A 10,952-nucleotide genomic window follows, 5' to 3' on the forward strand; every position below is an offset into this window, starting at 1 on the left:
TTAACACACATGTTCCATCAGAACTGCTGAATGTGCATGTTATCACTGTGTCAACAGATGTGATCCGTTGACACAGCAGCTCCCGTGTGTGTTTTCACTTCTTATAGAAAACCGACTCCGCCCTCAACATGATGTACAGTTACAGCAAATGAACAAAAAAATAAATTGTAAGATTTCAAAAACGAACTCTTAAGTCACATCTGAGTAATTTAAAATAAACATGTTTCCTGTTATACCACAATAAACTCAATAAATCTCTATCAACACACTCAGCAAATACTCCTTGATCATTTTAATCTAAAAGATACATTTCCTGTAGTAATCATTACCAGCACCCAGGACAATGAGGAGCCAGAACCTCTCCAATGACAACAGGACCAGTTTACTGAACCATGAAAAGTCAGAGTCTCCATCCTGGAACCATCAAGGAGGTCTGAGAGGACAGGAACCATGTTTTATCTCTCCGACTAGATCTATGTTTAGAAATGGAAATCAAAGAGAATTCTTTCATGCAGTTTGTTCTCTGGAATCTGTTGATGATGTTTCACTAACACAAATATTTCTGATGTCTGTGCTAAATATTTCATCAAGCTTTGTCTCATGTATGACTGTTTAAAGAACATTCAGTTTACATGAAAATAAATGTACTTTCTTTTAGTCAGTTTCCATCCTCTCCATAATATTTCAGCCAATCAGAGAGCAGCAGGAGACCCGTGAGAACTCTGCCGCCACCTCTGGTCTGATAAGCAGCTGACGGCTGAGCTGGACAATCAGAAAGAACTCTGATTGGCTGAGAGCCACCAGAGGACAGGAATAAAAGAGCAGCTCTTTACGACAGCGCTTCATCATCAGCATCGCCACCATGGCCTTCCTCTGGATCGTGTCCTGCCTCGCCTTCGTCAGCGCCGCCTATGGTGAGAGTCAGTCATTGTCAGGCTTGAACCTGGACTCTGACTGTGAAGAGATTCTGTTGTTGTATCACACAGGCTGACAGCTGAAAACAGCACGGTGCTGCTTTCATGTGTCTTACTCTACCTGTCCTTTCCTCAGGCTGTGGCGTTCCCGCCATCCCTCCCCAGGTGAGCGGCTATGCCCGCATTGTCAATGGCGAGGAGGCTGTCCCTCACTCCTGGCCCTGGCAGGTGTCTCTTCAGGTGAGTCAACTGACAGTAACACATGCTGCCCTTCCTTTTCCTCTGGGTCTGACTTCTGTCTGGTGCTCTCACAGCAATCCAACGGCTTCCACTTCTGTGGAGGATCTCTGATCAATGAGAACTGGGTGGTGACCGCCGCTCACTGTAACGTCAGGTCAGCTCAACACAACATGCCACAAAACCACTGGTGGCTGTCAGCCGCGAGCCAGTTTGGTTATGCTAAACATGTGGTTGTGAAAAACAGCCCACAGAATTGGCTCCATGTGAACAAAAGTTTGGTGATGCTGTCAAAGTGAAGCTTCTTCACACCAATAGCTGATTTTTTTCTTTTCTTCTGTGCTGGATCTCTTGTTGATGTTCTGCTTCCTCTTTTCTGTTAGGACCTACCACAATGTGATTGCTGGAGAACACAATAAGGGCTATGGCTCCAACGAGGATGTCCAGATTCTGAAGCCTGCCAGGGTGAGATACAAAAATGATCAAATCTTTTCATTTTCTTGAGTCGTATTCTCCATTTCGAGATCACGGGGAGGATGCTTGACCCTATTCCAGCCGCATATGGGCGAGGGCAGGGTACACCCCGAATAACTCACCAGCTCAGTACAATAATAAAATCAATCTTTTTTAATAATTACACCTCCACACCCTCCCTGCTCCTCTCCAGGTGTTCACTCATCCCCAGTGGAATCCCTACACCATCAACAACGACATCGCCCTCATCAAGCTGTCCACCCCCGCTCGCCTGGGCACCAACGTGTCTCCCGTCTGCCTGGCTGAGGCCACCGATGTCTTTGCCGCTGGAATGACCTGCGTCACCTCTGGCTGGGGTCTGACCCGCTACAATGGTGAGACTAGATCCACTGAGGTCATGCTCTCAGTTGGACCGCCTGTACATTCACAATAGAGGTTCAACAGGAACTGCTGTGACTGTTTGCTGTGACTGTTTCCCTCAGCTCCCAGTACTCCCAACAACCTGCAGCAGGCTGCTCTGCCTCTGCTGTCCAACGAGCAGTGCAAGAAACACTGGGGCAGCAACATCTCAGATGTGATGATCTGTGCTGGAGGAGCTGGAGCCACCTCCTGTATGGTGAGGACCCACCCACCTGTCTCACGTGTCAGATGCGTCTCTGTCAATGTTGTTTTATACTGTTAAAATCACAACATTTAATCACTGCTTTGTGATCTCTCAGGGGGATTCTGGTGGCCCTCTGGTCTGTGAGAAGGATGGTGCCTGGACTCTGGTTGGTATCGTCTCCTGGGGAAGCAGCCGTTGCTCCACCACCACTCCTGCCGTCTATGCCCGTGTCACCATGCTCCGTGGATGGGTTGACCAGATCCTCGCCGCCAACTAAACCCTCACAGGCAGCCTGCTAAAGCCTTAACCTGTTGGTCCTGAGTCCTGAACCTACCAGGCCCAGTACGACTGTCAGAGGTTGAAAATGATCAATAATAAAAACCATTAACAACAGCTCCATGTGCTTTCAATTTTTGGTCTTTCAGTAAAATCAATATATTATTCCAGTAAACAGCTCTTTTTCATCATTAATAACAAAACAGTAGGAATTACTGAAGTAACACTTGAAAACAATGATCTATTATTGTTAAATTCTCAATAATTTTGCAAGAAAATCTCTTTACATCAAGATTAGCTAGATTCCTGAACTCGCCAGGCTCATTACTACTGTCAGAGGTTGAAAATGATCAATAATAAAAACGATTAACAATAACTCAATGTCGTTTCAATTTGTGATTTTACAGTCGAAACTGGGGAACATTTCCATCCTAACAAGTAGGAATGAATACAAATATGCTCCGTTTTGTCTAGTTTGGATGGGGTTGTCAACCCCTTTTCTCAAATGTTGGTTTTGGGTTCGGTTGTCAAATATCCTTTGTGTTTTGATTTAATCATGTTCATAAACATGATTCAATAAAATGAGTGTTTGCATCCTTCTGCATCTTTGGGCCTTTCTGAGCCACATAATAGAAGATGAGAGGTTATAACTATAAACGTGGTCATCAACCTGAGTATATGTGCCCCGCAATGAACTGGCACCTAATCATGGACATTCAGTGTGATGAAGACAAAAGTCTTGGTTGAATTGTTCACACAGTTTGCAAACCCATCTCAGTGCAAGCTGTAACTCTGATTTAATGTGACTATCTGATGGAGCCGATAGGACCATATCACCTTTTATAATTATGGGTAACTTTGGAATACTCAAACTCTGAAAATTGATGTAAACTAGTAAATAACGGGAATGATAACCTGCTTTGAGGCTCTCCTCAATCCCTCAATGCATTCCATTTTGGATTCAGGGTTACATGCTCTCAGCTTAGGGGAAGAGGGAGCACTTTGTGGACATCAGCTCTGTGCCTGTGGAGTGGCAAAATGGGGTGATGGGTCTCATCTTCAAGAAGGGAGACCAGAGGTTGTGTTCAAACAACAGAGGGATCACACTTCTCACCTTTCCTGGGAAGGTCTGTGCTTGGGTACAATAGAGGAGAGTGCAACTGTGACTTGAACCTCAGACATCAGAGCAATGTGATGGTTGTCCTGGTTGTGCAATAGTGGGCAAGTTGGGCAGTTAGGTTAACCATTATACATGCATTTTGTAGATATAAGGCTTATTGCATGACCAAGAAGCACCCTGTGGAAGCCAATCCAGGGATATGGGGTGGAACTCAGAGTCCGGATATTTTATTCCAGCTAATCTTAAAGATGTAAAGACATTTTCTTGCAAAATTATTGAGAATTTAACAATATCAAATCATTGTTTTCAAGTGTTACTTAATTCCTAAAGAGCTGTTTACTTGAATAATGTATTGAGTTTACTGAAAGACCACAAATTGAAAGGACATGGAGTTGTTGTTAATGGTTTTTATTATTGATCATTTTCAACCTCTGACAGTCGTACTGGGCCTGGTAGGTTCAGGACTCAGAACCAACAGGTTAAGGCTTTAGCGGGCTGCCTGTGAGGGTTTAGTTGGCGGCGAGGATCTGGTCAACCCATCCACGGAGCATGGTGACACGGGCATAGACGGCAGGAGTGGTGGTGGAGCAACGGCTGCTTCCCCAGGAGACGATACCAACCAGAGTCCAGGCACCATCCTTCTCACAGACCAGAGGGCCACCAGAATCCCCCTGAGAAATCACAAAGCAGTGATTAAATATTGGGATTTTAACAATATAAAACAACATTGACAGAGAAGCATCTGACACATGAGACAGGTGGGTGGGTCCTCACCATACAGGAGGTGGCTCCAGCTCCTCCAGCACAGATCATCACATCTGAGATGTTGCTGCCCCAGTGTTTCTTGCACTGCTCGTTGGACAGCAGAGGCAGAGCAGCCTGCTGCAGGTTGTTGGGAGTACTGGGAGCTGAGGGAAACAGTCACAGCAAACAGTCACAGCAGTTCCTGTTGAACCTCTATTGTGAATGTACAGGCGGTCCAACTGAGAGCATGACCTCAGTGGATCTAGTCTCACCATTGTAGCGGGTCAGACCCCAGCCAGAGGTGACGCAGGTCATTCCAGCGGCAAAGACATCGGTGGCCTCAGCCAGGCAGACGGGAGACACGTTGGTGCCCAGGCGAGCGGGGGTGGACAGCTTGATAAGGGCGATGTCGTTGTTGATGGTGTAGGGATTCCACTGGGGATGAGTGAACACCTGGAGAGGAGCAGGGAGGGTGTGGAGGTGTAATTATTAAAAAAGATTGGATTATTATTGTACTGAGCTGGTGAGTTATTCGGGGTGTACCCTGCCCTCGCCCATATGCGGCTGGAATAGGGTCAAGCATCCTCCCCATGATCTCGAAATGGAGAATACGACTCAAGAAAATGAAAAGATTTGATCATTTTTGTATCTCACCCTGGCAGGCTTCAGAATCTGGACATCCTCGTTGGAGCCATAGCCCTTATTGTGTTCTCCAGCAATCACATTGTGGTAGGTCCTAACAGAAAAGAGGAAGCAGAACATCAACAAGAGATCCAGCACAGAAGAAAAGAAAAAAATCAGCTATTGGTGTGAAGAAGCTTCACTCTTGTGTTTTGACACCATCACCGAACTTTTGTTCACATGGAGCCAATTCTGTGGGCTGTTTTTAACAACCACATGTTTAGCATAACCAAACTGGCTCGCGGCTGACAGCCACCAGTGGTTTTGTGGCATGTTGTGTTGAGCTGACCTGACGTTACAGTGAGCGGCGGTCACCACCCAGTTCTCATTGATCAGAGATCCTCCACAGAAGTGGAAGCCGTTGGATTGCTGTGAGAGCACCAGACAGAAGTCAGACCCAGAGGAAAAGGAAGGGCAGCATGTGTTACTGTCAGTTGACTCACCTGAAGAGACACCTGCCAGGGCCAGGAGTGAGGGACAGCCTCCTCGCCATTGACAATGCGGGCATAGCCGCTCACCTGGGGAGGGATGGCGGGAACGCCACAGCCTGAGGAAAGGACAGGTAGAGTAAGACACATGAAAGGAGCACCGTGCTGTTTTCAGCTGTCAGCCTGTGTGATACAACAACAGAATCTCTTCACAGTCAGAGTCCAGGTTCAAGTCTGACAATGACTGACTCTCACCATAGGCGGCGCTGACGAAGGCGAGGCAGGACACGATCCAGAGGAAGGCCATGGTGGCGATGCTGATGATGAAGCGCTGTCGTAAAGAGCTGCTCTTTTATTCCTGTCCTCTGGTAGCTCTCAGCCAATCAGAGTTCTATCTGATTGTCCAGCTCAGCCGTCAGCTGCTTATCAGACCAGAGGTGGCGGCAGTGTTCTCACGGGTCTCCTGCTGCTCTCTGATTGGCTGAAATATTATGGAGAGGATGGAAACTGACTAAAAGAAAGTACATTTATTTTCATGTAAACTGAATGTTCTTTAAACAGTCATACATGAGACAAAGCTTGATGAAATATTTAGCATAGACATCAGAAATATTTGTGTTAGTGAAACATCATCAACAGATTCCAGAGAACAAACTGCATGAAAGAATTCTCTTTGATTTCCATTTCTAAACATAGATCTAGTCAGAGAGATAAAACATGGTTCCTGTCCTCTCAGACCTCCTTGATGGTTCCAGGATGGAGACTCTGACATTTCATGGTTCAGTAAACTGGTCCTGTTGTCATTGGAGAGGTTCTGGCTCCTCATTGTCCTGGGTCCTGGTAATGATTACTACAGGAAATGTATCTTTTAGATTAAAATGATCAAGGAGTATTTGCTGAGTGTGTTGATAGAGACTTATTGAGTTTATTGTGGTATAACAGGAAACATGTTTTTTTAATAACTCAGATGTGACAAAAGAGTTCATTTTTGAAATCTTACAATTAATTTTTTTGTTCATTTGCTGTAACTGTACATCATGTTGAGGGCGGAGTCGGTTTTCTATAAGAAGTGAAAACACACACAGGAGCTGCTGTGTCAACGGATCACATCTGTTGACACAGTGATAACGTGCACATTCAGCAGTTCTGATGGAACATGTGTGTTAAATCAGATTCACATATAACAGCTGATTCTTTGCAGAAAAAATAAATTATGGTTTAATGTCGTGTAAATTTCAGTATTTTACTTTATTTTATTTTATTTTATTTCTTTCAGACACACCTGAAAAGTGGCAGACCCCTTTTCCCCATTCTCCAATTAAATATGTCAACACTTGTTCAGACCAGGTTATAAAGATGCACAAAATAACTCAGATTAGGAGCCTGTGGTACCCCATAGTTCTACGCAGAAACATCTGACGCGTATGCGTTAGCAGGATATATCTGACAGATATGAGGTTGGCCAATCTGAAGATCACCTAGAGAAACCCACCCACCCACTGAGTGTGCACAGCAGTGATCCTGCTGAACTAAACAGTCTGTTTCACACATGGTGGACTACATGTGAGTGGCTGGCTGAAGGTGTGAAAGGTCTGAGAAGATCATCTGATTCAGAAGAAAGATGGTCGTGATAGAGGAGATAAAGAAGCCAAGGAGAGTGAACCTGGAGCTTAGTTCAAAAGCATTCCACCTTCCAGTGTTTAGGTCTAAAATACCTCATATCTTCCTTTAAATGTCTTTATTTTTAGCCCTTTGTGTCATCTCAACCACTAAAAGTCTCATTTTTACACAGTTTCTGGCAGTCGCGCTCACATATTACACCAGCTGTCACAGCAGTGAAGATTGCTCAAGGACACTTCACCAATAGGCCCAGTATCCAACCAGCAACCGCCTGAGTGAACGGCTGATGTACAACCACCCCAACCAGATGGAAGAGTTAGTGATGGCAGTTGGATTCTTGTGCTATAAAAGTACTTAGGTTCTCTTACTTTAGGGGGTTACTACTCTCCTTTGCTTTCCTTATATGTTATTTCCATTATACTCACTTAATCTTTGGTAAAAAACTTATTTTTGATCGCATTACCATGTCAGTAAAGTTCCAAATGAGTCCGAGAGACAAATGGAGGAAAATCTCACTTCAACCTGAAATAAATCTGGAGGACAGTAAAACTCCCAGGAAATGATCCTTAATATTTCACTGCCAAAGCGATGAAAAATGGCATGTTTCCTGCTGAACTGCTCACGCCACGACACGAGTGTGTGTCCGCGCTCGTGCGTGCGTGCGGGTGCAGGGGTGCGGGTGCGTCGTGGCAGCGGTTTATTTTGAAATTCCCCACAGGAAAGACGGTGGGATTCCTTTGAAAACTTTGATGCCGGTCATGGAGCCGGTCCTCCAGGCGCCACTTTCCTAACTGCCCGTCTCCTTCGCGGACCTCCAGCATGCTGCTGCTGGGGAACCATTCAGTTCAGTTCATGGAGACCAACTCGCCCCCCACGGAGCACGAACCGCCTGGGATCGAGTCGGTGATCGTCCCTGTCGTATTTGGACTTATATTTGTGGTCGGAGTGATCGGTAACTGTCTAGTGATGGTGGTGATCGGGAAGGTGAGATATGGGAGCAGGGGTAGAGACACTGGGGGACGAAAATCCAGGAGCCCCACCAACCTCTTCATCCTGAACCTGTGCGCCGCGGACCTCCTCTTCCTCTTCTTCTGCGTCCCGCTCCATGCCACCATCTACTCGCTGCCAGAGTGGGTGTTCGGAGCTTTCCTCTGTAAGTTCGCGCACTTTTTCTCCACCGTCAGCATGCTGGTCAGCATCTTCACACTCGCCTCCATGTCCGTGGACCGCTACATCGCGGTGGTGCGTTCTGGGACGTCTATTCGAAGCCGTAAGAATGCGCTGTTCGGGCTGTGCGTCATCTGGACCTTGTCTCTGCTGTGCTCCGTGCCAGTGGCGCAGCACCAAGTTCTCACCAACCACCCGAGCGCTCCTAACAGCACCTTTTGTTGGGAAGAGTGGTCCGGAGCCTCCAAACACACCTACAAGGTGTCGGTGCTGCTGCTGGGCTTCCTGCTGCCTCTGCTGCTCATCAGCTGCTGCTACATCCGGGTCAGTCCTGCAAAGGTCACCACCAGCAGCCGGAAAACATGCCCACCACCCCATCCACTTTTTGACAAACATTACTGTTTCCTATTTAGGCTGAGGGACAGGGTGGGGTAGAGGGTTAGGATCTATCCCAGCAGTCAGCAGGTGGACACCCGGGCAGGTGATCAGGCCATCACAGAACAACACACCTTTCTCTTGCACAAACAGTGAGGGAGAACTTATACCTGGACGTTCATGGGACGGGCTGGAGCTACCTGCCGTTGGGCGAGAGGCATGGTGCACCCTGGACAAACCTCCGTTCACAGATATTATCATCCCCATTATTTATTTGATGAAGATGAACAGACTGATCTTTGAATGTGTGTATCTGTTTAATGACATTATTTCATTTTCTCCTCCTCCAGGTTTTATTCCATCTTCACAAAAAGATGAAAAACATGTCGAAGAAATCGAAACACTCCAAAACAAAGGTATGCAAGTCCTCCTCCTCCGCCCCTTGATGTTGGCTGTAGTCTGCGGCTCTGGGCTTCTGTCAGGGTTTGATTATGACATGTGTGCATCTGAAGCAGTTCCAGACGTTCCGTGTCACCCTGACGAAGATAAACATTGTAGATATAAATGGCAGGAAGTGGGTGTCATTTGTTGACGTCCAGCATGTTTAACGGTTTTGACGCTGCGCAGACGTCCTGCAGCCGACGAGTTTACAGTTGAGCGTGTGAGGAGCAAAGGCTGCTGGGTAAATATTTACAATAAGACCAGAGAAGAAGCCATCAGACTGAACATTTAATCTGTTGATCAGACAAGGTGAAGGATGAACTTGTCACAGTTTACCTTTGTTTTAAAGATTTTCCCTGAACTTGTGAATTTGAGCCATTTCACGATTATTGTTATTTACGGAACATTCTCCCCACTGGCGTTAGCCAGGCTCGTCGGTCTGAAAATGACAGTTCGAGGACCCCCAGGTGAAACATGTGTCACCATTCCTCGTGCTCCTCAATGGTCGTCAAATCCCTCTGAATTGGTCTCTCATTACCTTGGATCTGTTTATGCTACTGGCCAAAGTTTAGAGGTAACTTCACCGTTGTGTTCACAAATGTATCAATGGCAAGAGGCAAACTTTTGTCCTGTAGCTTATATCTGACAGTTTGAGGAGCAACGACCTCTGAGTTCCTCAGACCAAAGACCAGAGGTGCTCATGCTTTTGCTGCTGCCATGGTGACAACGTTCTAACCCAGAAAGTGTGACCCTGCCCCTCCTTTACTATCCTTTTTTAATCATCATTATTCAGATGGAACTGTCCTGCTGTGGTTCAGAGATGTGCTTTAACAGGAGGGTTTTTAAGGTCTACACAGGTGTATGGAGATTAGTTAAAGTTGAAAATCAGTCATTAATGTAAATATTTCTAACCACGAATGCACAGCAGGGAGCACATCTTACTCTCTGGTGTTTATTTCCCGGCTTTGCAGACTGCTCAGACTGTTCTCCTGCTGGTCGCCGCCTTCACCATCTGCTGGATGCCCCATCACATCATCGCCATGTGGGTGGAGTTTGGAAGATTCCCCCTGAATGACGCCTCCTTTGTCTTCCGCATTGTGTCCCATTGCCTGTCGTACGGAAATTCCTGCGTCAACCCGATCCTCTACGCATTCCTGTCCGAGAACTTCCGCCGGGCTCGCCATCAGGTCCTCACCTGCCGCTTCCTGTTCCCGCCTCCACCCAACAACAAAGTGACTCGTTGCCGCATGGAGAACGGCTCCATCACACACTCCACCATCTGATGATGAATGACACAAACGGCAGGTGTCCTCAGGGTGCACAGGTCCACCCCCCCTCCTCCCCCCTCCCCCACCTACCAACAAAAAGGTTACACAGTTCATCGTTGCAAATAAGAACTGGTTATGGAGTTACCTTTGTAAACAAAGGTTACCTTTTAAAAAATGAAAAAAATAATTATGCAGAACAACATAAAACTGTTGAAAAAAGAGGTATTTCTAATAGCATTTAAGTGTCTTTTTGTGTGGTTTCACGTGGATAAAAGTTTAAATGTTTCATTTCCACTTTCGGACTGAAACTGTCTGAATCCTTTTTCATTATTTGTGCTGTTAAATCTTTTTCTTTCGACGTTATATGATTAAAATCTACCTGTTCACCAATGAGTCTTTTTGCATTGCAGTCAAGTCTCTGGAAAGTGAATATCATTTGTTATAAATATAAACCTGACTAGTTTAGAAAAACACACTTTCTGTTTAGTCTGACTGCAGCGCTGTCAGGATGGAGTCGCTGTCAGGCTTGTGATGTTCTCCTGTGGCCGCTAGATAGAGACAAAGAATTGGCATCGATGACGTCACAACAACCTGACGCGCAGA

At 46.1% G+C, this 10,952-nt stretch overlaps 3 protein-coding genes across 3 annotated transcripts; 2 read left to right on the top strand and 1 right to left on the bottom strand.

Annotated features, from left to right (window-relative positions):
- Positions 1-766: 766 nt before the first annotated feature.
- On the top strand, positions 767-2,622 carry LOC101077910 (chymotrypsin B-like). The gene is made up of 7 exons (XM_003979246.3): positions 767-914; positions 1,051-1,154; positions 1,229-1,308; positions 1,535-1,616; positions 1,819-1,999; positions 2,108-2,241; positions 2,345-2,622. Exons 1-7 carry the CDS (start codon positions 863-865, stop codon positions 2,504-2,506), a joined length of 795 nt encoding a protein of 264 aa, XP_003979295.1. The 5' UTR covers positions 767-862; the 3' UTR covers positions 2,507-2,622.
- A 1,395-nt stretch (positions 2,623-4,017) lies between these two features.
- Positions 4,018-5,888, bottom strand: ctrb.3 (chymotrypsinogen B, tandem duplicate 3). The gene is made up of 7 exons (XM_003979245.3): positions 5,734-5,888; positions 5,494-5,597; positions 5,340-5,419; positions 5,024-5,105; positions 4,642-4,822; positions 4,400-4,533; positions 4,018-4,296 (listed from the first exon to the last, which is right to left on the bottom strand). Exons 1-7 carry the CDS (start codon positions 5,783-5,785, stop codon positions 4,135-4,137), a joined length of 795 nt encoding a protein of 264 aa, XP_003979294.1. The 5' UTR covers positions 5,786-5,888; the 3' UTR covers positions 4,018-4,134.
- A 1,983-nt stretch (positions 5,889-7,871) lies between these two features.
- Positions 7,872-10,735, top strand: galr1b (galanin receptor 1b). The gene is made up of 3 exons (XM_003979247.2): positions 7,872-8,589; positions 8,991-9,056; positions 10,053-10,735. The coding sequence occupies exons 1-3, from the start codon at positions 7,918-7,920 to the stop codon at positions 10,362-10,364; spliced, it is 1,050 nt and encodes a 349-aa protein (XP_003979296.1). The 5' UTR covers positions 7,872-7,917; the 3' UTR covers positions 10,365-10,735.
- The last annotated feature ends 217 nt before the right edge of the window (positions 10,736-10,952 follow it).

Source organism: Takifugu rubripes, chromosome 13 (genome assembly GCF_901000725.2).
Source record: "Takifugu rubripes chromosome 13, fTakRub1.2, whole genome shotgun sequence".
In the NCBI taxonomy this organism is placed as follows: domain Eukaryota; kingdom Metazoa; phylum Chordata; class Actinopteri; order Tetraodontiformes; family Tetraodontidae; genus Takifugu; species Takifugu rubripes.